The 26,830-nt window shown below is 41.1% G+C and overlaps 1 protein-coding gene across 1 annotated transcript; it reads right to left on the bottom strand.

The window, feature by feature from the left end:
- Positions 1–377: 377 nt before the first annotated feature.
- TPMT (thiopurine S-methyltransferase) lies at positions 378–26,702 on the bottom strand. Its single transcript, XM_030881323.2, has 9 exons — positions 26,603–26,702; positions 21,329–21,512; positions 20,209–20,301; positions 16,175–16,307; positions 12,770–12,822; positions 11,987–12,061; positions 7,596–7,681; positions 4,258–4,302; positions 378–3,827 (listed from the first exon to the last, which is right to left on the bottom strand). Exons 2-9 carry the CDS (start codon positions 21,466–21,468, stop codon positions 3,715–3,717), a joined length of 738 nt encoding a protein of 245 aa, XP_030737183.1. The 5' UTR covers positions 21,469–21,512; positions 26,603–26,702; the 3' UTR covers positions 378–3,714.
- Between the last annotated feature and the right edge of the window lie 128 nt (positions 26,703–26,830).

Here is a 26,830-nt window from a genome sequence, read left to right as displayed (position 1 = left end):
TAATATTATAATTTCAGACTACAATACATTTTCATTCCAAATAGAAATTACTTTCTGAAGTCATCCTTAAGTCAAGAAAAACATTCAGGAAATCTAAATCCCATCTAAAAATGGAATATTTTTAGAATTAGTACTAAAAGATATATAATGAGAGCCATGTATAGAATATTAAATTTTCTAGTAGCCACATTTTAAAAAGGAAAAAAAGAAACTAATAAAATGAATTTAATTGCATATTTTATTTCATCCAAAATATCCCAAATGATATCCTTATGACATGTAATCACTGTAAAAATTATTAGAGATATTTTACTCTTTTTTTTTTTTTTTTTTAGTACTAAGTAAAGTCCAGTATGTATTTCAAACCCACAGCACATCCTAATTCCATTCAGTAACCACATGCAGCTGGCGGTTACTGCGGGGAACAGAGATCTAGACCAAGTCTGTGATTAATTACCTTCTCAAGATGCTTTTCATACGGATTTCATTGATGCTTGAAGGTGCTTCTAACTTGCCTCTGCTCCAACATTGTTTTAAAACGAATCCAAAGACCCCCAACTCCTTGCTGACTGTGACGGAGCTTCTACCCCACCCCTCAGCGACGTCTTGCCATTGAGTGTGATTCTCAGTAGAGAGGAGCTCTGCTTGGTGAGTAGCCTGCCTTCTTCTTCTTGATCCTGTGCTGTCCCCGTGCGGCAACCAGTAGTACTGCACCAAGAGGCTGGCGGTATTTAGCGAGGTAAACCAGACAAATCTGCAATAAATACAACTTATTTAAGAATGTTCACAGTCATCGCTCTGCCACTTGGTAGTTAGCAAAGCGGTTCTGGAAAGCATTGTGGCACATACACTGACAATTAACCCTGACGATTTGCTGTCAAGACTCTAATTGGTAAATTTAAAGTATGGAAATGTAATTTTGTGGCGTTTGATCAGAGTTAAAGCTTTCTCAGTGACACAAAGCTTCTGAACTAAACACAAGTAGGTTTGCGTCTTTCACACTGAGGATCCCCACATTCTAGCTGGGCATCGTTAGCAATCATTTTCTTCACTGTTTGCTGCCTCTCCATGGAGTTAAACACAAATTCTCTTCCAGCGTTCCTGTCAACCCAACCCACACCGTCCCTTCCCTTTTCACTTGTCCTTTTTGTACTTTACCAAGTGTAGAGTCCAGTTTCTTTTTATCCAATCTTAAAATTGCTCTTTATCTTCATCCTTTCTTTCTTTTTCTGAAGACAGAAACTAAGTTCTAGGAGAGCAGGAACCATATCCGCAGTGCCTACCTAGCGCATGCCTGGTACACAGCAGGAGTCAATACATGTTTTTTAAATGGACAAACTAATGAATACTTAAAAGGATACTACTTACAGGCAGCAAACTCCAATGTTATACCTTTCCTTTGATGATTCTCTAGTATTTATAGGAAGTATTGCTAGGAAAATAGCACTTGCTTATCTCTAGAGTCAATGTTGAAAGGTTTCTCAAATACCTTATATAGTGCAATCCTCGTCGCATATATACACTGATTAATAAGAGAAATGCCCTGGGGACTTCACTGGTGGCCCAGTGGTAAAGAATCTGCCTTCCAATGCAGGGGACGTGGGTTTGATCCCTGGTCAGGTAACTAAGATCCCACATGCCGCAGGGCAACTAAGCCCACGTGCCACAACTACTGAGCTCGTGTGCCTCAGCTGGAGAACCCACGTGCCCTGGAGCCTGCGCGCCACAACTAGAGAAGAGAAAACCCACACGCCACAACCAGAGAGAAGCCCACGCACCACAACGAAGATCCCGCGTGCCATAACTAAGACCCGTCGCAGCCAAAAATAAATTAAAAAAAAAAAAAGAAGCGATGCCCTAAGTCTTAACTCTAACATTCTGAGTTTCCTATGAAGAATCATCCCTCCTCCATGGCGAAGTCTCCATGGATTTCCTCTGTGCTTCCCTCCAATACTTCTTACTTAGAGGGTCCTGGAATAGCATGACCATCTCTTCCTCCTTCCACCTAGAACAAGCCCTGAGGCCTGTGGAGGCAAAGGATTTGAAGAATACATCTTGTGGTCAGTGGCTGACTCCTGTGCAAAGGACCACGCGGCAGAGCGGGGGAAATGGAGACCCAGCTCAGGGTGGTTACAGCAGAGAGGATGGGGCGGAAGGCGACAGGCTGAGGAGTCTGGGGGAGGGAGTTAGTGCTTAGGCACATGGACTGCTGGTTTTGCGAGTGTGGGAAGACATGCCACATACATGCAGTTGAGAAGGAATCCCAGAACGAGTCCAATGACACAGTTACATCTCAGATTGTACCTGACAATAATGAGAGAAAGATGTAACACAGTTACATCTCAGATTGTACCTGACAATGACGAGAGAAAGGAAGAGAGCAAGCCACATAGAAGCATCTCAGTCCGGGAGGAGAGGTGCAACCTTTGAACAGAGAAGGAGCAGACTGTAGGCGCTTTAGCATGGGCTTGTGAGCTTACAGGAGCAAAAGCTTGCTACCATTACGAACCTGAATCCCTCCTGGGTTGGTGGGCTTTGAGTTTCAGGCAGCCTCCGGGCACCTCCTTAACAGGCAGATCTCTATCACCTGTGTGGTTCCTTGGCCCCAACCTGGGTTCTGGTCTCCAGCTTTGCTCTCCCCCAAGGGCACCTGGTCTTCCAGCACCCACTCTGACCACCTATCTAATTTCACAACTCATGCCCCACGTGCTTGGCTTCAGGGGTGAGGGATTTGGTGGGGAGGGGAAAGTGGTGCAGGCTCGAAGGTTTTGAGCACACACAGAAAAATGAGCTGGAGATGTATGGTTGAAAGTGAGACGCTGGAGATTTCAAAGTTTCTGAAATTTTCATAAACACACAATGAAATAATTTTTATAATACACACCATCCCATTAACATGAGCTAAACAATCTAAATCATTTAAATATTAGGTAGTGCAGTAAGAAAGGAATGTCTGATTTATCAAAATGTGATTTTTAATGAAAAACTGAAAAGTTTTGAATCTAAACTTTCATAATGAACAGACATGAATCCAGCCCTAAGTACACTGCACTTCATAAGACTATCATTTAAACAAGATTAAATTACGAGAAACAAAAAACTGCCAAACACAGAAAACAACTTTTAAAGATACTTTTTACAGTTTGGGAAAAATATTTTTTCCATATAGATTGGTTAATTTCATTAATTTAAAAGTTTATTTCTTCATTCTGCCATATATAAAATTATATAAGGAAAAAAATGTGAAAAGGAGTGCTAGGATTGAGTACAATATGAGGGTTTACAGTAAAAATTAATGTTTATGTAATGTCTTAGACCATTATCTTTTACCTTGGACCCCATTAAAGTGTTACATTTACTCAATGGTTCTAAATTTCGTAAAGAATGCCAATGTTTCTGTCTATTATATTTAAGTTATATGCATTATATTTTTCTTTTATTCTTTAATTATACAAGTAATACATGCTGATTGTAAAAAATTCTTGCAATCTGTAAGTAAGACACACAGGTATAATCTTTCGCCCCCCAATCAGTCTCTTTTCCAAAGTACATGTTTTTTTTCCTAAAAAGTTATAAGCATTTTTGAGCAAAGATCTGTGATGTGATTTGTGAAGAATTTTTTTCCAAAAGTCACCTATTATATTTTCATGCCTTAGCACAATTTTCAATTGCTCAAAAACATGTTGATATTACTTGCTTCTATTTACGTCTCATTTACTTTTCTATAAATAGATATAACTTTTCAATAATGTAGTCAATTCCCCAACTTTTATGTCCTTCTTCAAAAGCATCAACCTTCTCCAGACAATGAATATTGCACACTGAACCTGAAACAAAAAGAAAGTGTGACAAGTTAAAACTTTATGAAGAATGCAACCAGTTCTAAAAACATATCAGATGGTTTTTAAAAGAGTGTGTACTGAAGATCTTTTCTTTCTTTTTAATGAACATGGGGAAATAAATATTAAGGGTAAATTTTCTGCACTCTGAATTGTTATTATCACTTATAACTCCTAAGAGCTAAAATAAACATACCATCTCTGTAGAAGAATTCAGATGTCTTTAACATAAGCATACCATTTAGCTAAAAAGTCCTATTACAGAGATGGGTTCCTTTTTTGGATATAATAGTCTCCAATTAACTGGCTTCTGACTTTTAAATTTTATATACTTCTAGATATTAATAGTTTGCTAATAGCTCAAAACAGTTAACTGTTGACTTTATTTCCAAAGTTACAGCACATGTCTGTAACTTACCAAACAATGTTCTAATTTCAGCATCTGGAACGTAAAATGGTGGACCTAAGTAAAAGAGAAACATGGTGAAGAATAAATTCTAATAGATCTAATTGTAAAGAAAAATAAATTCTCAGGGCCCACTTCTCAGCTTATTTCCAGTGACCTTGGTATACACATTCCATACATAACTCAATTATCCAAATAGGTGAGGATGTGACAGGTTCTTCTGCTGCTTCTTTTGCACATCTGATACCAAAGACTGGCTTACTGAGGGGACTGGTAATGTTAGCTGCCCATCTCCAGCTTACATGAGATGGCTGAGTCAGCTGGAACTTGGGAACAGGAAAATCAGAGTGGAGTTCATGAACAAATTTCCTTGGGGCTTCCTGCTTCCAGGGTAGAGATTTTCTACCACTCCTGCACTTACCCTCAATCTACAAACTCTGCCCACTTTTCTGTGGGCCATTTACTTTAGAAGAAATAGCTTCTGCCCCTTCCTAGAAGGGAATTCTTAGCCTCCACCCCAGACAAGGCCTGTTCTATCTTCTTCCTACAGGCCCTTCCTTAGGCCTACTGTTCAGGAAGGGAACTTACATCACATTCACAGAGCTGACATCCTGTTACTTATTTTCTATTTCCATCTGATTGTCCCAGACTTAATTATGGACACTAGGTCTCATCTTTTAATGAGTTTTTAAGATCTGACTTATTCAAACAGAAAAAAATAATACTAACACAAAGCACTTTTTTAAAAAGGCTCAATTAAAAATCAAATAGGGTATTTTTACAAATTAAAAGTGTATGTACTTCGTTTTCACTTCTTCCTGAAAAGCCATGACTTAAAGATCAGGCTTTGCAACAAAAAGAATAAAATACCTAGGAATAAACCTACGTAAGGAGACAAAAGACCTGTATGCAGAAAACTATAAGACACTGATGAAAGAAATTAAAGATGATACAAATAGATGGAGAGATATACCATGTTCTTTGATCGGAAGAATCAACATTGTGAAAGTGACTCTACTACCCAAAGCAATCTACAGATTCAATGCAATCCCTATCAAACTACCGCTGGCATTTTTCACAGAACTAGAACAAACAATTTCACAATTTGTATGGAAACACAAAAGACCCCAAATAGCCAAAACAATCTTGAGGAAGAAAAACGGAGCTGGAGGAATCAGGCTCCCTGACTTCAGACTATACTACAAAGCTACAGTAATCAAGACAATATGGTACTGGCACAAAAACAGAAATATAGATCAATGGAACAGGATAGAAAGCCCAGAGATAAACCCAGGCCCATATGGTCACATTAATTTTGATAAAGGAGGCAAGAATATACAATGGAGAAAAGATAGCCTCTTCAATAAGTGGTGCGGGGAAAACTGGACAGCTACATGTAAAAGAATGAAATTAGAACACTCCCTAACACCATACACAAGAATAAACTCAAAATGGATTAAAGACCTAAATGTAAGGCCAAACACCTAAATGTAAGGCCAAACACTATAAAACTCTTAGAGGAAAACACTAGGCAGAACACTCTATGACATAAATCACAGCAAGATCCTTTTTGACCCACCTCCTAGAGAAATGGAAATAAAAACAAAAATCAACAAATGGGACCTAATGAAACTTAAAAGCTTTTGCACAGGAAAGGAAACCATAAACAAGATGAAAAGACAACCCTCAGAATGGGAGAAAATATTTGCAAATGAAGCAACTGACAAAGGATTAATCTCCAAAATTTACAAGCAGTTCAGGCAGCTCAATATCAAAAAAACAAACAACCCAATCCAACAGTGGGCAGAAGACCTAAGTAGACATTTCTCCAAAGAAGACATACAGATTGCCAACGAACACATGAAATAATGCTCCACATCATTAATCATTAGAGAAATGCAAATCAAAACCACAATGAGGGGCTTCCCTGGTGGCGCAGTGGTTGAGAGTCTGCCTGCCGATGTAAGGGACACGGGTTTGTGCCCCAGTCCGGGAAGATCCCACATGCCGCGGAGTGGCTGTGCCCGTGAGCCATGGCCGCTGAGCCTGCGCGTCCGGAGCCTGTGCTCCGCAACAGGACAGGCCACAATAGTGAGGCCCACGTACAGCAAAAAAAAAAAACCACAATGAGATATCATCTCACACCAGTCAGAATGAATGGCCATCATCAAAAAATCTACAAACAATAAATGCTGGAGAGGGTGTGGAGAAAAGGGAACCCTCTTGCACTGTTGGTGGGAATGTAAATTGATACAGCCACTATGGAGAACAGTATGGAGGTTCCTAATAAAACTAAAAATAGAACTACCATACGACCCAGCAATCCTACTACTGGGCATATACCCTGAGAAAACCATAATTCAAAAAGAGTCATGTACCACAATGTCCACTGCAGCTCTATTTACAATACCAGGACATGGAAGCAACCTAAGTGTCCATCGACAGATGAATGGTTAAAGAAGATGTGGCACATATATACAATGGAATATTACTCAGCCATAAAAAGGAACGAAATTGAGTTATTTGTAGTGAGATGGATGGACCTAGAGACTGTCATACAGAGTGAAGTAAGTCAGAAAGAGAAAAACAAATACCGTGTGCTAACACATATATATGGAATCTAAAAAAAAATGGTTCTGAAGAACCTAGGGGCAGGACAGGAATAAAGACGCAGACATAGAGAATGGACTTGAGGACACAGCGACGGGGAAAGGTAAGCTGGGACAAGGTAAGAGAGTGGCATGGACACATATACAGTACCAAACGTAAAATAGACAGCTAGTGGGAAGCAGCCGCATAGCACAGGGAGATCAGGTCAGTGCTCTGTGACCACCTAGAGGGGTGAGATAGGGAGGGTGGGAGGGAGACGCAAGAGGGAGGAGATATGGGGATATATGTATAGGTATAGCTGATTCACTTTGTTATAAAGCAGAAACTAACACGCCATTGTAAAGCAATTATACTCCAATAAAGATGTTAAAAGAAAAAAGGTCAGGCTTTAATGTTCAAACACATTTAAATGAATCCAGAAGAAAACATCCCTTCTACACGTTCAAAACAAATACAGTTATATTTTAAATGCAATAAATTATAAAGTTCCAGAAATTAAAAACAGCAATAGTTTAGAGATTTTCCTGCACACCCCTACCTCCCCACGTCCACGTCTCACCCCATCCTCCTATGAGGATGTATTTGTAGGCGTCAGCCCAATACATCCCATCCCCACCACCATGGATGACACAGACTGCGTGTGTATCAGCAGTATGCCTCACAGGAGAAAATAATGCTATCCAAGTCATAGAGTTAAATCACGAAACAAGGCAACTGGAAAAAAGAACAAGAAACTTTACCTGCATGTTTAGTTGGATCGTAAGAAAAAACAGACAAGAGGTACTGAAACCCAGTTCTTGTTAGGGACAACATTATATCTGCATAGCTGAAAAGAACATTGAAAGGCATGTGTTACATTTCTTTACAAAGAACGAGAGGCAGGGAGGGAAGCCAGCTTTTCCTTTCATCTCTATTACTGAGTTTAACTCTCCTAAAAAATCACATGAAGTAGATTCTCATTCTAAAAAGCTATAAATGGGCTCAGCAAATGACGTTACCTGCCTAAGCTGGGAAATAGCGAAGGATGGGAATCCAAAGGAGGCCTGGCTCTGGAGCCCATCAGACCAGAAGATGTCAAATTAAGCAGAACAGAGGCTCCTTCCAACGTGATGTGGTCCCCGGAGGCCCATCAGCTTTGAACGTATATTTCCCGAAGCACTGCCAGCTTTGGGGCAGTGGTTCCTAGACCAGGCTGGTATCAAGATTACCTGGGCACCTGCTGGGAGAAGAGATGCTCGAGCTTCATTCATCCCAAGACTGAGTCAGTAGGTTTGCTGTGGGGCCTGGGATGCTGCAGCTTAACAAATATTCTGGATGACGGGGTCATCAGCGGGGGCGCGGGTAAGAGGTACAAAACACAGTCCCTTTCCTCTCTTTAGTTGGAGAGAGATAAGACTAATAAACAAGCCAAAATTCAAGGTACTATGACATTACAGTTCTGCACGGGTGGCATAAACCCTGAGTGCTACGGCAACTATCCTTTGGAGTAGGTGTCCTGAGGAGCAGGTGATGCCACTTCCCAGCCATGTCTGATGGGTTCAGAGTGGGGACCTGCCCTAACAGGGCCCATCAGCAGACAGACCAGGAGCCAGACCTGGGTCTGGTACAGAATGACAAGTTGGACCAATCAGATGACTCCACTGGGAAACTGAGTTAAGAGATCCAAAGAGGAGCTGCTAGTTCGCTGTGGTCATTGGACCAAACGCTGGAGTTTCTGTGCTGGGTGGAGGCTGGAGCAGAGGAAGCTGAGTGCTGAGGCAGGAGGGCAGAGGAGGCATGCACAGGGAGGTAAGAGGCCATGAGAAACAGACAGACAGACAGAGGTGGACGAGCTGCACAGCTCTGAGTGAGGAGCCTTGGCTCTTTCCATGGGGCCCGGTTGTGCTGCCATCCCTGTCCGGAGCCCTGGGAGAAATCAGGGAGGCTGTCCTGCATGGGGGTTAGGAGTACGGACTCTGCAAGGTCCCTGAGCTCAAAGTCCAGCCCCTCCACTTACGGGCTATGTAAGCTTGACAAAGTCTTAACCTCTCTGTGCCTCAGTTTTCTCATCTGTAAAATGGGGATAAAACTAGTAACCAACTCACAGGTGGTTGTGAGAATTCCACGAGTGCACACACATAAAGTGCTTAGAACACTGCCTGGTACGTGGTAAATGCTCGGGTCGGTAGCTTATTCCGTTAGCATCCTCAACATAAACTCCCTTAAAACTTGAGCTGGCTTGGGCTGGTCACTCTTCCTTGCAAGTGAAAGAATCAGACCTAAGCAAACTTCTGAGCAGAAACCTTTACTTTTTAACTTTAGATTCTTCTTCTTAAGAAAGGAGGGACTTGCTGTCCCCATGAAGTGATCGGTCAGACAGGTTTGGCAGGGTTTCAGAGGACTCACAGGCATCCTTCCTCTTGGAATGCGGACTTTCTCTGTCCACCAGCCTCAAAAATTCAGAAAAATGAGAGGTATGATTGATGGTAGGCAAGAAACCTGAGAGTCACAGCAGAAACCACATCCGTTCTCGCCCATATGTAATCTCAGCAGGACTGGGAAAAAGTACTAAGTACTGTAAATGCTAAGATAAAGTCATTTATCTTCCTAATGGCTCAAAATAAGCAGTTATTCCGGAAACAAAGGCCAAGGCATTCTTGGGGCTGTGACAAGACACACACAGACACAGACACACACACACACACACACACACACACACATGCCTGGAAGGGGAGGAAAGAGAAGAGGGGGACCAGGAAGACAGAGTCTGTGACCAAACTAGAACTAGATTCTCCAAGAGCTCTGGAGGGGCCTCATGACTCTTTCTTACCATGAACTAAACAGTTCAGAGGCCACTTAGATGGCCTTTATTTCTAGGAGAGAGGAGGCAGTGGTGGCTGGTGGGAAACAGTATATTTTCCTTGCTTTGAGTCAGGTTTGTTTTCACTCATTTACTCAACAAATATTTATTAAGCTCCTACTGTGTGCTAAAATTTTATATACATATATTTATATTTATTATTATGCCAGATGATATCATTATCTATAAAAATTAAGCCAGATGGTGGAGAAATAACTGAACACGAGGTGCACGGTCTATAGAGTGAGCTTTGTGATTTCGGGTTTGCTCCCCACTGCCTTGGGGATCTGAGTGACGCAACCAAAGCCTGCAGAGAGACTAACCTCGAGGAAGAGGGTAGACAACCTTAGGAAGCGGGGAACACCTACGATCTTAGAGACTCAGCAGAACTGAGGTTAGTGTATAAATGTGGTGTTTTATGGAGACGCAGAAGTCACAGGTGGTACTTTTGAGTTGATGACGGACACTGATGTCACAGGGAAATGCCGAGCAGACACTGGATATGGGATGTGGGTGTTTAGGAGAAAGAACAGAGCTGGAAATACAGAAACAGCAAAGGGCCAATACCACGCGCGACTTGTTCAGTTATTTCCCCAACATCATGTGTATTTAGACATAGTAGGAACTTAATGTGTATTTGTTGAATACCAGAACGAAAGTAATAGGAGAACTGAAGCAATCTTTGAAGGAGCAAGTACAGGAGAGAGGACAGCACAGCCGTGCTGAGGATGGTCCCTCCGGGAATGATGACTTCTAGGCATGTGAGGAAGGTGAGGGTCCCAGAGAAGAGAGAAAGGAGGAAGGTGTCAGAAAGAAAAGGGAAAAAGGGGTGTGAATTATCACCAGAGGAAAATATATATTAAGAGGATGTGGAACTTCCCTGGTGATGCAGTGGTTAAGAATCCGCCTGCCAATGCAGGGGACATGGGTTCGAGCCCTGGTCCGGGAAGATCCCACATGCCATGGAGCAACTAAGCCCGTGCACCACAACTACTGAGCCTGAGCTCTAGAGCCCGTGCACCATAACAAGAGAAGCCACCGCAAGGAGAAGCCCGCGCACCACCACAAAGAGTAGCCCCCGCTCGCCACAACTAGAGAAAGCCCTTGTGCAGCAACGAAGACCCAGTGCAGCCAAAAATAAATAAAATTAAATCTTTTTAAAAAAAAAAAAGAGGATGTGGCAATGTCTAATTAAAATAAGATTAGGTTTGGCAACAAGCCTTACTCACCACACAATCCTTTTTTTTTGGCCCGCGTGCAGCATGCGGGATCCTAGTTCCCCAACCAGGTATTGAACCCCCTGCGCCCCCTGCCACGGAAGCTCGGAGTCTTAACCAGTTTGGGACTGCCAGGGAAGTCCCCAACAATTCATTTTTAAAAAGAGAAATTTCCTTTTGCTGATATGTTGAGTCTGCCTCTATACTGAATTACGAAGTAATTCAGTATTTATGTGTTACACCCAAGTAAGGCTGTGAATGATATTTGGGTTGGAAAGTACACCGGAGGGGTCACATTTTACTCAGTATACTTTCGCATATTTTAATTTTATTTTCTAATAAGACCAGGTACAAAAGAATGGTCACCCAAAATATCTAGACCAAAAGCTCTAATACAATAGCAGCTAATATTTAAGCAGTCATTTAGGGTCAACACGGCACTTGTTACACGTGTTATTTCTTTCCATTCCCACAACAACCGTGTGAGGGGGCCTAGTCATGGGCGTGACTTTAAAGCCAAAGTCCTTGGGTTTGAATCTCAATTCTGTCACGTACTTGCTGCCGCACTTTGGACAAGTAACTTAACCTCTTTGACCTTAGTTTCCTCATCTGTAAAATGGGAATAATGGTAGCATAATACCTCACAGGGTTGCTTGGTGGATAAATTGTGTTGTTTCACATAAGGTATTTTAAGAAAGCCTGACACATGGCAAGGAGTGAACAAGTATTACCTGGTACTCTCAGTGGAGGTGGTGAGGGTGGTATTAGGAGGAAAATTACAGTTTTGCAGAGGAGTAAACTAAAGTGTAGAGAAGTTGAATTCTTTGACCAGGGCAATACAGCTTAGAAGTGACAGAGCCACAAGCCTTGCACCCATGTTCCCGTGGCCAAATCCTATACTTTTTAGACCAAGATGCTATTGGATATAGGTCTTCTAATTCCAAATACAATAAGCTATTTCAAACTAGCAGAAGTCTAGTAATCTTCTGGAAACCAGAAAAAGTACAATATAGCAAATTAAGGAGGCTAAAAAAGGGGGAAAAAACAACATAATTAAAGGAGCCAAATCACTAACCGTTTGCGATCACCTGGATTAATAGCGACTAATGCTCCTCTATCCCAAATTCTGTCAAATTTGCCAATATTTGCTCTACCAGAAAGAAAAAGATAAAAAAATTTATGTAAGAAAAATAAAATCTTTAACAACATAGTGTTCCCCATGGCACATGTCAGAACCTCACCAGCTGTTAAGGAACTGGGATCTCACATCTGCTTTTCCTCAGAGTCTCTAGGGATATGCTGGTGTGTGTGTGTGTGTGTGTGTGTGTGTGTGTGTGTGTGTGTGTGTGTGTGTGTGTGTGTGTGTGTGTGTGTGTGTGTGTGTGTGTATGTAGCTGTCCATCTCCTCCTAGATCTAGGAGCTGGTGGCAGCAGCTTGGACTTGGGGGCACAAAGGAGGAACAAGGGACAGTTTGAGACAACTCTCCTCCCAGCCCCTGGAACAGGTATCAGGGACTTTTAGGAGATGAGCTCTCACCTCCGTCCACACCCTGAAATGCATTTCTGTTACAGACACAGGTGTGAAGTGGAAGACACTTTCTTGCCCTCCCCTCCTTTTCCCTACCTTCCTAGGGTCCTAATAATTTTTCCAGAGCCTAGCAGCTACCCAAGGGCAAAGATATCAAGTGTGCAGACATACAGGCTGCAGTTAAAAATAACTGCAGAACAGAGACTCAAATCAGTGCTTCATGGGTGCTACGCAAGGGAATGGGAGTGATAAAAAGACCCTCAGCCCACCCCAGCATTGCCTAGCAAACACTCGAGGTTTTAAAAGTGCAGAGGTAGACATCAGTCCTACCTGGGAAGATCAAAAAGACTGCAACAGTACAATGAGATGTTCCCTGAAGAACTCTGCAATGAAAAAGTCAAGAAAAAAAAATTCTACTTAATTAGGAGGTACTTGAATGGTCAAGGGAAAAAAAAGAGGGGCAAAGCAGCACACGGGTGGTAGAGAAAGAATGTGTAATTAAACATAAAGAACATAATTTCACGGCAAACAATTTTTTTAGACATCTTACTTTAAATTTTTATTTTTGGGGGACTTCCCTGGTGGTCCAGTGGCTAAGACTCCGCGCTCCCAGAGCAGGGGGCCTGGGTTCAATCCCTGGTCAGGGAACTAGATCCCACATGCCGCAACTAAGAGTTCATGTGCTGCAACTAAAGATCCTGCATGCCGCAACTAAGACCCAACGCAGCCAAATAAATAAATAACATATTTTTAAAAAACACTAATCTATAAAAAATATAAATTTTTTTTTAAATTTTGAAATAAATATGGACCATGCTGCAGAGAATTTATAGAATAAAGAAAAACCCTGCATGCCACCCTTTGAACACAGTGATTTTAATCATTTTGGTGAATTCCTCTCTATCTTTCCCCCCTCACTTCCTGCACCTTGCAACCTATGCAAATATCTTTTTAACTGAAAATAAAACACAATTTTACTGAAAATAATTTTTAATGGGACTTTTTAAAATTAAAAACCTATATAGGGTTCTTTTGGATCAACCCAAAAAGGAAAATCAGATTGGTTAATCCTGAAGATCAGTTAACTGTTACTCATTTTGGGGCTTGTTATATTTTAGCAATGTTTACTTTAGCAAAATCCTAATATTTTGACCCCCTAATGACAAGTATACACATCAATCAATTACCAGGCAGACTGAGAGAGAAAGGACAGACATTTTAAAAGTTACTCATGAAGGGCTTCCCTGGTGGCGCAGTGGTTGAGAGTCCGCCTGCCGATGCAGGGGACACGGGTTCGTGCCCCGGTCTGGGAAGATCCCACATGCCGCAGAGCGGCTGGGCCCGTGAGCCATGGCCACTGAGCCTGCGCGTCCGGAGCCTGTGCTCCGCAACGGGAGAGGCCACAACAGTGAGAGGCCCGCGTACCGCAAAAAAAAAAAAAAAAAAAAAGTTACTCCTGAAAAGTGCAGTTGTATTGACTCCCCAGTGTCCTCTCTTTCATTCACTGACTGATGAGCATTTATTTCCTGAGCACCTTGTAGACAGGACTAGCCCAAGTTCTAGATACTGCAGTGAATTTGACAGTCTCTGACCCCCGTGAGGACAGCCTGGTGGAGCAGAGAGGTGCGGGAACAAAGAACCATCACGGTACAGAATGGGCTGTACTGTTCTGGTTGTGTGCCCAGGACTGTGGGAACAGAGCAGACAGAGCAGGGAACTCACTGCCCGAGCACCAGGAAAGGCGGAACAAAAGGTGGCGGAAGAACTGGCTGGATGCATCTGCTGACATCACGGGTGTGGGAGGTGAGAAGTCTGGGAGGTGGGGGGAGGAGCAGGGTAGGAGATGTACTTCAGGATGTGAAAATGTTGGATTTTATTCTGAAATAAGGTGCAACAGAGGTGGGCGGGTCTTTGAAGACCAGTCTGGAAGCACAGTGGGGGTCAGCCCTGAGAGGAAGGGGTCTGGAGGCAGGGAAACAGCCCGTGAATCTTAACCTTGGCTGCAGACTGGAATCCCCCAGGAGCTTTAAATAGACCTGATGCCAGGCCCCATCTCTAGAGGTTCTGACTGAATTAGCTGGAGGCAAGGCCTTGGCACTAGGAATTTTAAAAGATCCACAGATAATTTCAAATGTGCCACCAGGGCTGAGAACCACTTCCTCCAAGGAGTCTGGAAGAGGACTAGCCTCTCCGGACTGAGCAAACAGCAATTCTTAGATGATCTCAGAATGGAGTGGGAGGAAGCTGTAAAATAAAGTCCTCTCAAGTTTCCTAATGACCTGAGCAATTAATTTCAATATTTAGAAAAGAGAGTGCTTTGCGAGAGACCGAATGTACAGACGGATGGTGGCCAGACCACATCTGGTAAGAGCTCGGACCCATAACCTCTGCACCAACTAGCCAGGGAAGCCTAACCACAGCCTTGCAGGACGTGGTCAATGACTGCCAGCCTCCCTGATTTTTACGCCTCCCCTCCACCCCTACGCCTCTCTTCTAGCTCAAAATCAAATACGCTTCCCAAACCAATCACAAGGGATGCCACTTCTAGTTAGCCAACAGCGCCAGAAGCCTTCGCATTTTTCTCTAGAAAGCTCTCCTACCCCCCTGCCAGGCTTTGAGCCTCTGACAAATTCAATTGGCGACTCCCTCTGAATTGACAGCCTCTGCTTGTTCTCATTTGGGTGGTCTCTGTTTATTTCCACATTACTACCCCAAGCTAGCGAAGCAGTTCCACTGGATCATTCTGGTCACAGGAGGAGGACAACTCCCAGATCTATCATTTCCAGCCCAAATGCTTGGCGCATGCTTCAGAGACGTTTGCCAGTTATCCCTTCAGCACGCCACAGGTCTTTTAAACTCACCTCCAGAACAAAACTCATTTTCTCTGCTCTTCAACTTGCTTCTCCTTTATTCTCTGCTATCCAACCAGTCATCTGAGCTGGAAATGTGAACTCACCACCCCCTGGATTCCCACTCAATTAATCACTAAATCCTCCCAGTTTGACACCTTAAACATCATTTTAATCTATCTGTTCCTCTAAGTGCCCCGTCGCTCTCCTGGTGCAGCCCTTCAGGATCTCTTTCCTGGACCACTGCTCACAACCTCCTATCTGGTCTCTTTGCCAGGAGGCTACTGCCCTTCCCTTGAGGCCACAAGGGTGGTTGGTCACAAAAGAAAAGCTGGCTGTGTCACGTTCAGGTACCAGCTTTACAGGACATCTGGACTGGATGACCTGACTCTCTGCCTGTCCTAGCCCTATCTGTCACCACACTTCAGGAAGCTCCCCCAGGCTGGGTTAGGAAACATTCCTCTCTGTTCCCTTAATACCCCGTGTCATTACATTTCGCTCCATGTATGACAAACAGCCTCCTCTGTTTCTCTTCTGTCCTAAGCTAAGCGATTCTTTAGGGCAGGGACTGTGTTTTCATCTCTTCAGTGTCTTATGCAGGGTGTGGCACAAGACAGGTTCTCAGAAACACCTGTTTATAAATTAAAAATCAAACAAACCCAAACCAAAATCACGACAAATAAGCTTTGACCTTGGCATTTATATATATTTGTTCACACCTAGCTACTGTCTATCTTTTTATGCTCCTTACACTGTATAATATCCAGGTGAATCTGGTGATAAAGTGGGGTCATCTGACACTTGTATAGTATCCTCACTTACTCATGCTGAGAAAAACCTTCTTCTGGGGGTATGGAAATAACTATTTACCAAAATCAAAACACACCTTGAATACTTTGGCTCCAGGAATTTCCATAATTTGTTCTTCTGAGTAAGAAAGATTCTGCTCCGTAAAAAATTCCCGTATCCCAAGTTCACTGATTTCCACACCAACTACACTGTGTCCTCGGTCTGCAAACCTGCATAAAATCATATAATTACACTTAAATTTTTATTTCAAATACAGTACTAAGTAAAAGGATATGTACCAATAAGCATACATTTTCCTTAATTTTAAGGGATTTATTTGAATTCAGACTCACAACGTTTCACAGAACATGTAGATACACAGAAAGTGGATCTATATGTTCTCAAACCTTATGCTATGTGGAATTCTGAAAAAATGATTTATATGACCTTAGGAAAAATTTAACAGTTTGGAAAATTATACCTTAACATGTTGATTTACTACAAATGGATTTGACTGGAAGAGTTTCTGATTTAAAAGCATCCTATTAATTAGATATGCTTTTCAAGTTCTCTAAATCAGCTCTGTCCATTAAAACTTTCAGTGATGATGGAAAAATCTATACCTGTGTTGTCCAATCCAGCAGCCACTAACCACATAGGCTATTGAGCCCTGAGACGTGGCTCGTGTGACTTAGTTTAAACAGCCACATGGGGCTGGTAGATACCGTACTGGAGCACTCGGCTCTAGAACATTATCATCCATTTCTATAAAAATCTTATAATTTCCACTTACACTAAACCCTATCCAAAAATTTATTTGATTACCATACGCAAAAGCTTACCAGTATTTTTCTGGTAAGGTTTATAATTACAGAATTCAGTCTTGGGATCTTAGACTTCAAAGAAAACAGCACTAGTGGCACAAATACCCAGGTACAGTATTGATTTTATGTTACATTAAATAAACACATAAGTCAGTTATGCAACATATGCTTTTTTTTTTTTTTGCGGTACGCGGGCCTCTCACTGCCGTGGCGTCTCCCATTGCGGAGCACAGGCTCCAGACGCGCGGGCTCAGCAGCCATGGCTCACGGGCCCAGCCGCCCTGCGGCATGTGGGATCTTCCCAGACCGGGGCACGAACCCATGTCTCCTGCATCGGCAGGTGGACTCTCAACCACTGCTCCATCAGGGAAGCCCAACATATGCATTTTTAAAAATCACACACCATGCAAAATCATGCAGTAAAAATCATGAGGCTTATGGGGAAAATGGGGGTTGGAGTACACATTAAACAGCTTTGTCCTAATGGAGTATATTCAGCCATAAACAATTGAAATCTTGCCATTTATGACAACATGGATGGACTCTGAGGGCATTATGCTAAGTGAAATGAGTCAGAAACAGACAAACAGCTTCTAATCTCACTTATATGTGGAATCAAAAGAAAACAAAAACCAGAAACAGGCTCATAGATACAGAGACCAGATTGGCAGTTGCCAGAGGCTGGGGGTGAGCAATGGGTGAAATGGGTGAAGGAAGTCAAAAGGTACAAATTTTCAGTTATAAAATAAATAGGTCATGGGGATGTAATGTACAACACGGTAACTATAGTTAGTAGCATTGTATTGCATATTTGAAAGTTGCTAAGAGAGTAGATTTTAAAAGTTCTTATCACACACAACACTATGTAGTTCTGTAACTATGTATTGATTAACTAGATTTATTAGGGTGATCATTTCACAATATATGTATATACAAATATGAAATCATACCGTACACCTAAAACTAACATAACGTTGTATGTCAATTATACCTTAATTTTTAAAAAGGTTTTTTTTTTTTTTTTTAAGAAAAAGCTGCTGCACATTTGCCATAACTCATCTCTGTGAATCAGGATTTTCTCAGTAATATGTAATTAAACAGTCTTTAGAAATAAAATGGATTAAATAGTACTTAAGAAGAAAAAACTTAGTGCCACATTAAAAAGAAAAAAGACAAGAACCTAATAGACATGGTGGCACAGTTTTACATGTTAAATGGTTACAAAATATATAAATACTACAACATGGCACTCTACCTTGAGAGAGACCTGAAGTTTACTTGTAGACTTGTAGGCGTTGGAAGGGCTGCAGCTTTCAAGTTATTGTAAAGTAACGGAAGGGGGATTATTGGCAGCCGTGGAAAGTTCCAACACTGGCTGTGGATGGGAGCAAGTGGCTCACAGCACACCGAGGTGAACTGAGGTATCGGGGAGATAGTTGAGGTTTGTGCATGGGTGCATTTTGTCTATTTGTACACGGTTTAGTAGAGCTGGGTGTTTCACCTCATGTTTCTTGCAGACAAAATTACATATAAGCAGATGTGAAATTCAAACCATGCTCAAATTGTTCCTTAATGTATTAGTGGAGTTAGAATGCAATTAGCATTTTCAAAACAATTGAATAATAGCAGAACTGATGGTACCTATTCCCTACACAAGAGGACACACTTTCAAAAATGTGGTCAGAACATGAACTGTTTATAGTTCTAAAACATACATATTAATAACTTGTCTTTCACATTTCCTGGGAAATTTGTAAGTTAACATACATGGAATATTTTTTTTTTATTCTCCATACATTTTTTGAAGTTATAAAATATAAACAAAAAAGTTACCCAAACCAGCTGCATGGATTTTTACTTCTACTCAATATATGGAAAAATGAACCATAGCCTACTATAGACTGGCATAGGCTGGATTCTACTGGAATATATTGTCCTAAAAGAAACCCAAAACCTAAGGAAATGTCTTCAACATTTTATGTTAATGCTTTTGGGCTTCAGCTCATACATTTCTATTCACATCTGATATCTGTATAGACCTTAATATACAAATTTGTTACCTAAGTGAAAAATCCTCTAATATAATAACTTTTATACAATTACAGTAGCTTAGTTCTGGCATTTTTATTACAAAGGACTTTAGACCCTAAATCTTCAACAATCACATTTAATTGGCTGTTTCATAATACCATTTTCTAACCTTGTATCAAAGCCTCTGCTAGAACTAGATTGTTATCACTTATGACACAGCAAAATGACAATCTGCTCATAGAGTTAATGTTTTTCTTGCAGGTAGTTTGCAAAGTAATTCTTTCTTCTGCTTCAGTGAGTTGGTTAGGATATAATGTTCTCAATTTCGTGGCCACCCAAGAATCTTAAGCCACAGCAGCCACTCACAAATGCTCTCAGCTACAAGTTGAGGGAGCAGGGGGCTGGCTGCAAAAATGCCACCATCCCCGCTCAGAAATCCACTCCCAATGCACACATGTTCTGTAGTTTGCCCACCTGTATTTATGTAGGGCAGAGAGCATTTTTAAGTTACTATATTTTTCATTTACTAATCATTTTCATATATTTTATTTTTCTTTCCTGCTTGACGATCAAAGTTCTCAACGTTCAAGCTTATACAAGCTTATGTCTTGGCATGTACGATAGCCTCCGTACATTATCATTACAACAAATTCTGTATAGGAAACGATTGCCAGGTTTGTGACTTTAGGGTAACCCATAGTGACAGTGGCTTGTGAATTAAAATGAATTCTCACAAGAGAGAATTACTCACAAGAAATACTTTCTTTATCACTGATTTTATTAGCAATGATTCATGAAAACAAAACCTCCTATGTGCTCGTAGAGGGGCGGGAGAATTGAGCTGAACTGTGGACTATACACGGTTTTGCCAAAAAGCTGTAATTCATTTTGAGCTTTTCTGTCCACCTCTATTTAAAATACCTAAAATTAACTTAGTTACATTCCAAAACCACCTACAAAAACTAAACCACCACAAAGATGAAGGAAATTTAAGAGGGAAGGCTGGTCCCATCCTTTGCCTCCCCCACCACTTTGGTTGTAGACTAATTCTTTTGCTTAGAAACTCAATACAGAAAGACTAGTTCTCCCCTCTGTTTCTGCACTGTCTTCCTGTTTGAGAGTATTACCTCTATGAACCCATCAGTATTAGTCTACTAAAAATATAGAATCCCTGTGCATTTCCTGAGAATGGAATTTTTTAAACTTATATCCTATTATTCACCCAAAGTGTTTATCATCAAGACAAGAAAGTACGTTCATGCTTATCTGTTCATACCATTTCATCTCAACTGCTTTTCCACAAAGAGGAAAAAATACCCTCAGTTCTTTCGCGCCTTTAAGAAAAGTATCCAAATGCTTCTTTAATAGCCTGGGGAGAAAAAAAAAAATTGTTTGTTTTAATTAGCCCAAGACACAGAGGAAAGGACTACAATTTTACAATGCTAAGTACATTTCATGTATTACCTCACTTAATATTTCCCAACAACTTTATGAAGTAGGTAACATTATTCATTAAAATCTCCAGTTTATACATGAAGAAACAGGAAGGTTAAGCAACTTGCTCAGTCAGGTAACTGGCAAGCAGTTAATGTGACTCAAACCTGGGGCTTTCTTGATTAGTAATTAAACATAAAAAATTAATTTTTCCTTGTTTGATATGTTTTGAAAATGTATACGTGTGTGTGTGTGTCTTCTAAGGCCAGCTACATGACAGAGATAACTCATACAATGGTTCTAGGATGATACCCCAACTATTACTTAGTGTGCAAATGTAATAATAATAATGATGTCCCCTGGGCAGTCAGGGTGGCTGCCTGGAAGAAGGAACATCTGTCACGACCACTTTACTCAGCACTGACCCATCTTTATTGCTGCTGCTTCAAAGCCCACTACTACTACTACTATTACATTGCTTAGCATTCAGCTCACTGATTAATTTCTCTCAACTTCTCTTCTTCTACCATATAGATAATACTTTAACATTTGAACACATGCTATTGGAAAGCAAAGTCAGAACACCACCACTTTTCAGCATAAAGAGATGCCAGCATTAATATAACCTGAGCATCTGCGTATGTATAAACATGTATGCCCAACAAATAAATGTTATAGGGGATTAAAAAAAAGACATATTTCATAAATCTAAGATGTCATCAACTGTAAGTCACACCATTACTTATACTCCATGAGAAGAAATATCACTACCAATTCACCTATGACATGCCACAGATGCATCCTGATTTCAGAGATGCTCCAATGTGAACATCTAAAAATGTGCATCTTAAAATCAAATAATGGATATCTATATTATTATTTCTATTTCCAAAGTCAGTTTCTGATAGAGCATTTCTGTTATAGACCAACATTTGATATAAAGAAACGTAAACATTTCTTACTGATGTCCTCGTTCTTGGTGAAATGCAATTTTGTGATTCACCCACTTCTCTTGCCATTCTTCCAGAGTTAGCACTCGGTTTTTCTGTACCTCAGTGTTGGGGTACTCTTCAGCATCAAGTACTGCTCTTGTATTAGCCATGGTTTTGTAGATAGCTTTGACTCAGAAACAAATGTCTCCAATGCCTAAGTGGAAAATGTTTGCAAGGTTGTCACTTAAGTGCATTTCAATTCTATTGATGAATGAAGAAAAAACCTATTATTCTCAGCAGTACGGCTTTTATTTTATTTATTTATTTATTTATTTATTTATTTATGGCTGTGTTTGTTCTTCGTTGCTGTGCACGGGCTTTCTCTAGTTGCAGCGAGCGGGGGCTACTCTTCGTTGCGGTGCACGGGCTTCTCACTGCAGTGGCTTCTCTTGTTGCGGAGCACGGGCTCTAGGCGCGCGGGCTTCAGTAGTTGTGGCTCGCGGGTCCTAGAGCGCAGGCTCAGTAGTTGTGGCACATGGGCTTAGTTGCTCCGCGGCATGTGGGATCTTCCAGATCAGGGCTTGAACCCGTGTCCCCTGCATTGGCAGGCGGATTCTTAACCACTGTGCCACCAGGGAAGTCCCAGCAGTATGGCTTATTTAAAAATATTTCAATATTCACGGAAAAGCTATACAAAAAATTACTTTTCAGTGAATCTGATGGTAGAGGCATATCTCATAATACACATTAGGAAAGATCTTTAAATAAATTGAATTACATCTTAGAGTAAAAGAATTTAAGTTTAAAAAAAAGAGACAGGGCAAAAAAAAAAAAAACAGGCATTATAACTTTTGTAAGCTTAGAATCTTTCCTAGAATCTCACTCTTCAATTTTTAAAATTTCCTTTAATGTTTACTTCTTATTTTTTTAATCAATGTTATAATGCACACAATTCAGAGTTCAACAGAGCTATGAAAGCAGCAGTCCCCATTTCCAATGAGACAAACATCTTTAACTCTTTTAGCTGAATCTTGAAATATAACTCAAAATATAACTCAAATAGCATGCTTATTTTATATCTTCTTAATTTTTTATTTCTAGGAAGCATCTAGAAAAATAAGCATTTAGTCCTCTTTCAACTTCCCAACACACACACACCACCTTCTCATTTTTCCCATCCTTTCCATATAGATATAGCATATTCGTGATTAAACATTTCAAGTTCACATTATTAGGACTAGGTAAATACTATTCACAGGTAAGCCATATAGAATTCTATGATTACTTTTCCTTTCCTGTACAACTTTTTATTCTGTAGTTAATAACTATCTGGCTTTTTCATTTATAAAATTACAATATATTTATTACTAATTCAACTCTAAGTTCTCCCAATCTCCTGTCAATACACTCTCAATCTCTTCGCTTATCAGATATCCTATCAATGTCATCTCAGAGAATAGCCTTCTGACCTGGATGCTGTCTTCTCCTGGCACACAGTTAGCCTTCTGCGATCTTTATCTACCACCATCCTGGAGCCTTCCTTCTTATCTTTTGATGAATCTCCTGTTTCCTCTATTGGCTATTTTCCTTTTCTTTGGTTACCACCCTTATATTGGTAAAATACAACCTTTGGCAGCTTTCTGAGAAAGAGTGCATGGGAGAAAAGGCTTTTGGCAATTTTGCATGTAGAAAATGTCTCCACACTATTTATTCCCCATCCTCGATGTATAGTTTTGCTGGGTAAGAATTCTTAGTTAGAAAACATTTTCTCTCACAATTCTGAAGAAATCATTCCCTTGTCATCTAGCTTGTAGCGTTACTGCTTAAATTCAAAGACATTTGGATCTTGATATTTTCCATGTGGCCAATATTTTTCTCTCTCTCAAAGCTTTTCTTTGCCCCTTAGTTTTTGCAATTTCGTAATTCTATGCCTTACCCTGGGTCTGCTTTCATCCATCTGGCTGACTTCTTTTAATCTGGAAGCTCATATCCTTCAATTATGGAAAAATTCTTGAATTATTCAGATGATGATTTTGGTCCTTTTTTTCTATTTCTCTTTCTCGGACCCCTTTTTATGGTTGTAGAAGCTCTTGACCCAATGCTCTAAATTTCTCATATTTTTTTCTATTTTCCAACTCTTCATCGTTTTGTCCTATTTTCTGACAGCCCACCTTATTTTTATCTTTCTACCTTGCTATTTAGTTTTTCTTTTCTGCTCTCAAGTCTTTAATTCTCAAGAGCTCCTTTTTGTTTCTGATGTTCTCTTTTCATTTTATTTTGTTGTTACTTCATGTATAGAATGTATATAATATTTTCTCTTATTTACCTGCATGGTCTGTTACTGAGTCATTTTTTTCTGTTGGTTTTGTTTTCTATCTTTCAAACTAGTGACTGTCCTCAAATTCCTAGCAATTCTTATTATCTACTCACATTTAAGAGTAAATACCAAAAAGCTGATTATAAGTTTAAGTTTGTGGATGGGGCTTATTGTCTGTAAGCTTCTCTGTAGGATAATATGAATAAATATTATTTGGAAACTTAGATGTCATTATCTTTATTCTCTTTGGACTCATCAGACTTTCCATAGATGGACTTCCCAATTCCCGTTGAAAGTTTGAGTCCTTGGGACTATGGTTCTATACTCACACGAGAAAAGGATAAAAGTGGGAAAGGGCCCCAGCATTCAGTTTGCCTGTGTTCAATTAATCCCCATATTTTCAGTATGGTACTCCCACCCCCAACTGTGAACTGTATCTTCCCAGTCCAAAGACTGTACCCTCTCCGGGGAATAAACCCCCCAAAGTCTGCTGGTGTGGTGAAGAAGAGATACTTGGTTGCAGGGAATTGGGAAAGGGATCTGCGGACTTAGCCTTTTAGGAACCAGAATTTCAAGCAATCCTCCTAATTTCAACCATACCCTTCCATCTCCCTGAGGTACCTGGTGCCGCTAATTCCTGAGCATTGGGGGATTCTATAATGCAAATAGGATTGCTCATTGGCTTTCCCCATTGCTGGTTTAGAATTTAGCTTTCTTCAGTCTGCAAAATCCTTTATCACTCGTCCATCTGCTTTCTAGTTTCAAATTTTTATTGCTTTTATCTTTTCTTCTGTCTTCCCTTTATGTCTTTAAAAATCCTACTGTTGTTTTGGTGGAGTTTCAGGAGGAAGCAAAAGTAGATGCACAGATTCAATATCCCATCTCTACCCTACAAGTTTACATTTTCAAATAATTTTCTTATAGCTTTTTTTTTTGGTATGGGAAAATGCACACAAAGGCGTTGACCTAAAGAAAAACACACAACATAAGAGTTGTGAGTTTCAATTTTATTCGGGGACCTTACTGAGGATGATAGCCTGGGAGAGAGCCTTTCAGATACCTCTGAGGAACTGCTCCAAATATATATGTTCCACATGTATAAGATTTTTTTTTTTTGACTAGGAAAAACATGTAGTCTAGCATACATTTTGGTAAAAGATTACTTTTTGCTTTGTTTTGTTGTTGTTTTTTTGTGGTTTTTTTTGCGGTACGCGGGCCTCTCACTGTTGTGGCCTCTCCTGTTGCGGAGCAACAGGCTCCGGACGCGCAGGCTCAGCGGCCATGGCTCACGGACCTAACCGCTCCGTGGCATGTGGGATCTTTCCGGACCGGGGCACGAACCCGTGTCCCCTGCATCGGCAGGCGGACTCTCAACCACTACGCCACCAGGGAAGCCCAAAAGATTACTTTTAATCACAAAGAACAGATACCTCAAGTGAATGATTTTAGTGATTTCTATGTACAAGAAGATGCAAGAATCTGGGGCCATTGAAATTCTCCCTGAGGCATGCTATCTAGGGGCCATTTATACAAAACCCAGAATGCCTCACCCTTATTTTCCCTCCTGAAGTCCTAAATCGCCTGGGGTACATCACCCTCTGCAGGGGGTTGTGTTTTAACCCTTAGTATAACTGGTTGATGAGCAACATTCTTTGTTCCTTTTTTTTCCCCCTTTTACAAAGGGAACTGAGGAAAAAGGACATGTGAACATAACTGCAAATCTACCTGAAGGTATGAGGAAAATGTCTGTCCTTTCAACGTGAAATTTGTCATGTGAGGACGATACAACACAATAGCTGTAACATATCCTTTGAGTCATTAGTGAAACTAATTTAGTTTGGATTACACTAGCAGGCTATTCTTGGTGGAGTTAATTTAATGATTCATCCATGAATCATTATTCATGGAAAAGCAGTTATTCAAGGAAAAGTTCCCTTTATGGCAAAACTTGGCTTCAGTGTGCTTAGGATTTAAGGAGAAGGCACCTCTCTTGGAATTGGGAACACAAATTCACTTCCCAGCAAACTTTTGTTAACAAATGGCTTTTGCAAGGCCCTGATGATGTCAAGAGGTGATGCTCAGGGTTTTCTGAGAGGTCAGAGGGAAGTATCTGATGTATTGGGTACAGAAAAGCAAAAGAAAGTTGCAGTTTTCCCATTTCCACATTCAGCCAGAAACTTTGGAACCTGAACTTGAGCCTTCATAAACAGTTCTCTACTTAAAACAAAAGGGAAGCATAATTTTATCACTAAGCCAGGGCAGCCTGGAATTGTTCAACTCTACCCCTCTCACACAAACTTGAAATATAACTTAACATCATGAATATAACTTAATCACTTCTTAGGTGTTCTCATAGCTTCTCAACCTGTACTTAACTTGTCCACATCCTTTTCTGGGGAAATAAAAAGTTTCTTTCTACAAGCAAGATACAAGTGCAAAATTATAAGAATCAGAAAAGGCAAATTTCACAATCATTCTTACCCATACACAGAAATAGCAGATGTGCTAGTTTGGTCGCCCAAGTTCTCCTTGGGTGGACTCCCAAGACTGGTTTCCTCCTCACCTTTTCAAAAAGCATGTTTCTGCTTTAGATTTATTTTAAAATTTTGGTAAATTGAAGAATAACTTCCCTAAAGTGCACAAATTTTAAGAGTATGGCTCAGTGAATTTTTATACATGCATACAACCTATGCAATTACCATGGAGCAAGACAATATTTACAGCACCCCAGTTCCCCTCACTGTCCCGGCAAGTACTTCTCTTTTCTTAAAATCAACAATACCCGACAATGCTTTGGGGTCACTTTAACCATGGACTCAGAAAGATCATTCACTACCTGATCGTTATTCCCCGTTCCCACTCGGCTCCCTGAGCCCATTTCAGGGCGCGGATGGCTGGGACGCCCCGTTCCGGAATCCGATCACACACTCACACCTAGCAAACGTCCCATTGGTCATCGCACCCTCTCTGCACCCGGCGGAGCCTACCTTGTGCGCTGTCCGTCGCCTGCTGCTGGTTCTGGCGCTGCCGCGGGCCTCACCGGCTGAGTCCCTAAGCCCCAGGCTCAGCCCTGCTATTGGACCCGCCCCCGGACCCGCCCCTCCCGTGGCGCACAGACCCCGCCCCCCTCCCCACGCTCCCCGGCTTGCTCAGCGGCGGAAATGGCCAGGGCGGGGCGAGTAGCGCGGCGAAGGCGAAGGCGGGGACCCTACTCC

The sequence above is a fragment of the Globicephala melas genome, chromosome 11 (assembly GCF_963455315.2).
Source record: "Globicephala melas chromosome 11, mGloMel1.2, whole genome shotgun sequence".
Classification (NCBI taxonomy): domain Eukaryota; kingdom Metazoa; phylum Chordata; class Mammalia; order Artiodactyla; family Delphinidae; genus Globicephala; species Globicephala melas.
This window is presented reverse-complemented; position numbering and strand designations above follow the sequence as displayed.

What these genes read in the sequence shown, in the direction of transcription:
- TPMT (XM_030881323.2), bottom strand. Translation starts at nt 21,468, where the DNA reads ATGGCTAATACAAGAGCAGTACTTGATGCTGAAGAGTACCCCAACACT. An exon ending in AGTCTTTTTGATCTTCCCAG is followed by an intron (nt 12,062 to 12,769) that starts GTAGGACTGATG and finishes TCTTTCTGGTAG; the next exon opens with AGCAAATATTGGCAAATTTG. An exon ending in CGATCCAACTAAACATGCAG is followed by an intron (nt 4,303 to 7,595) that starts GTAAAGTTTCTT and finishes TCTTTTACTTAG; the next exon opens with GTCCACCATTTTACGTTCCA.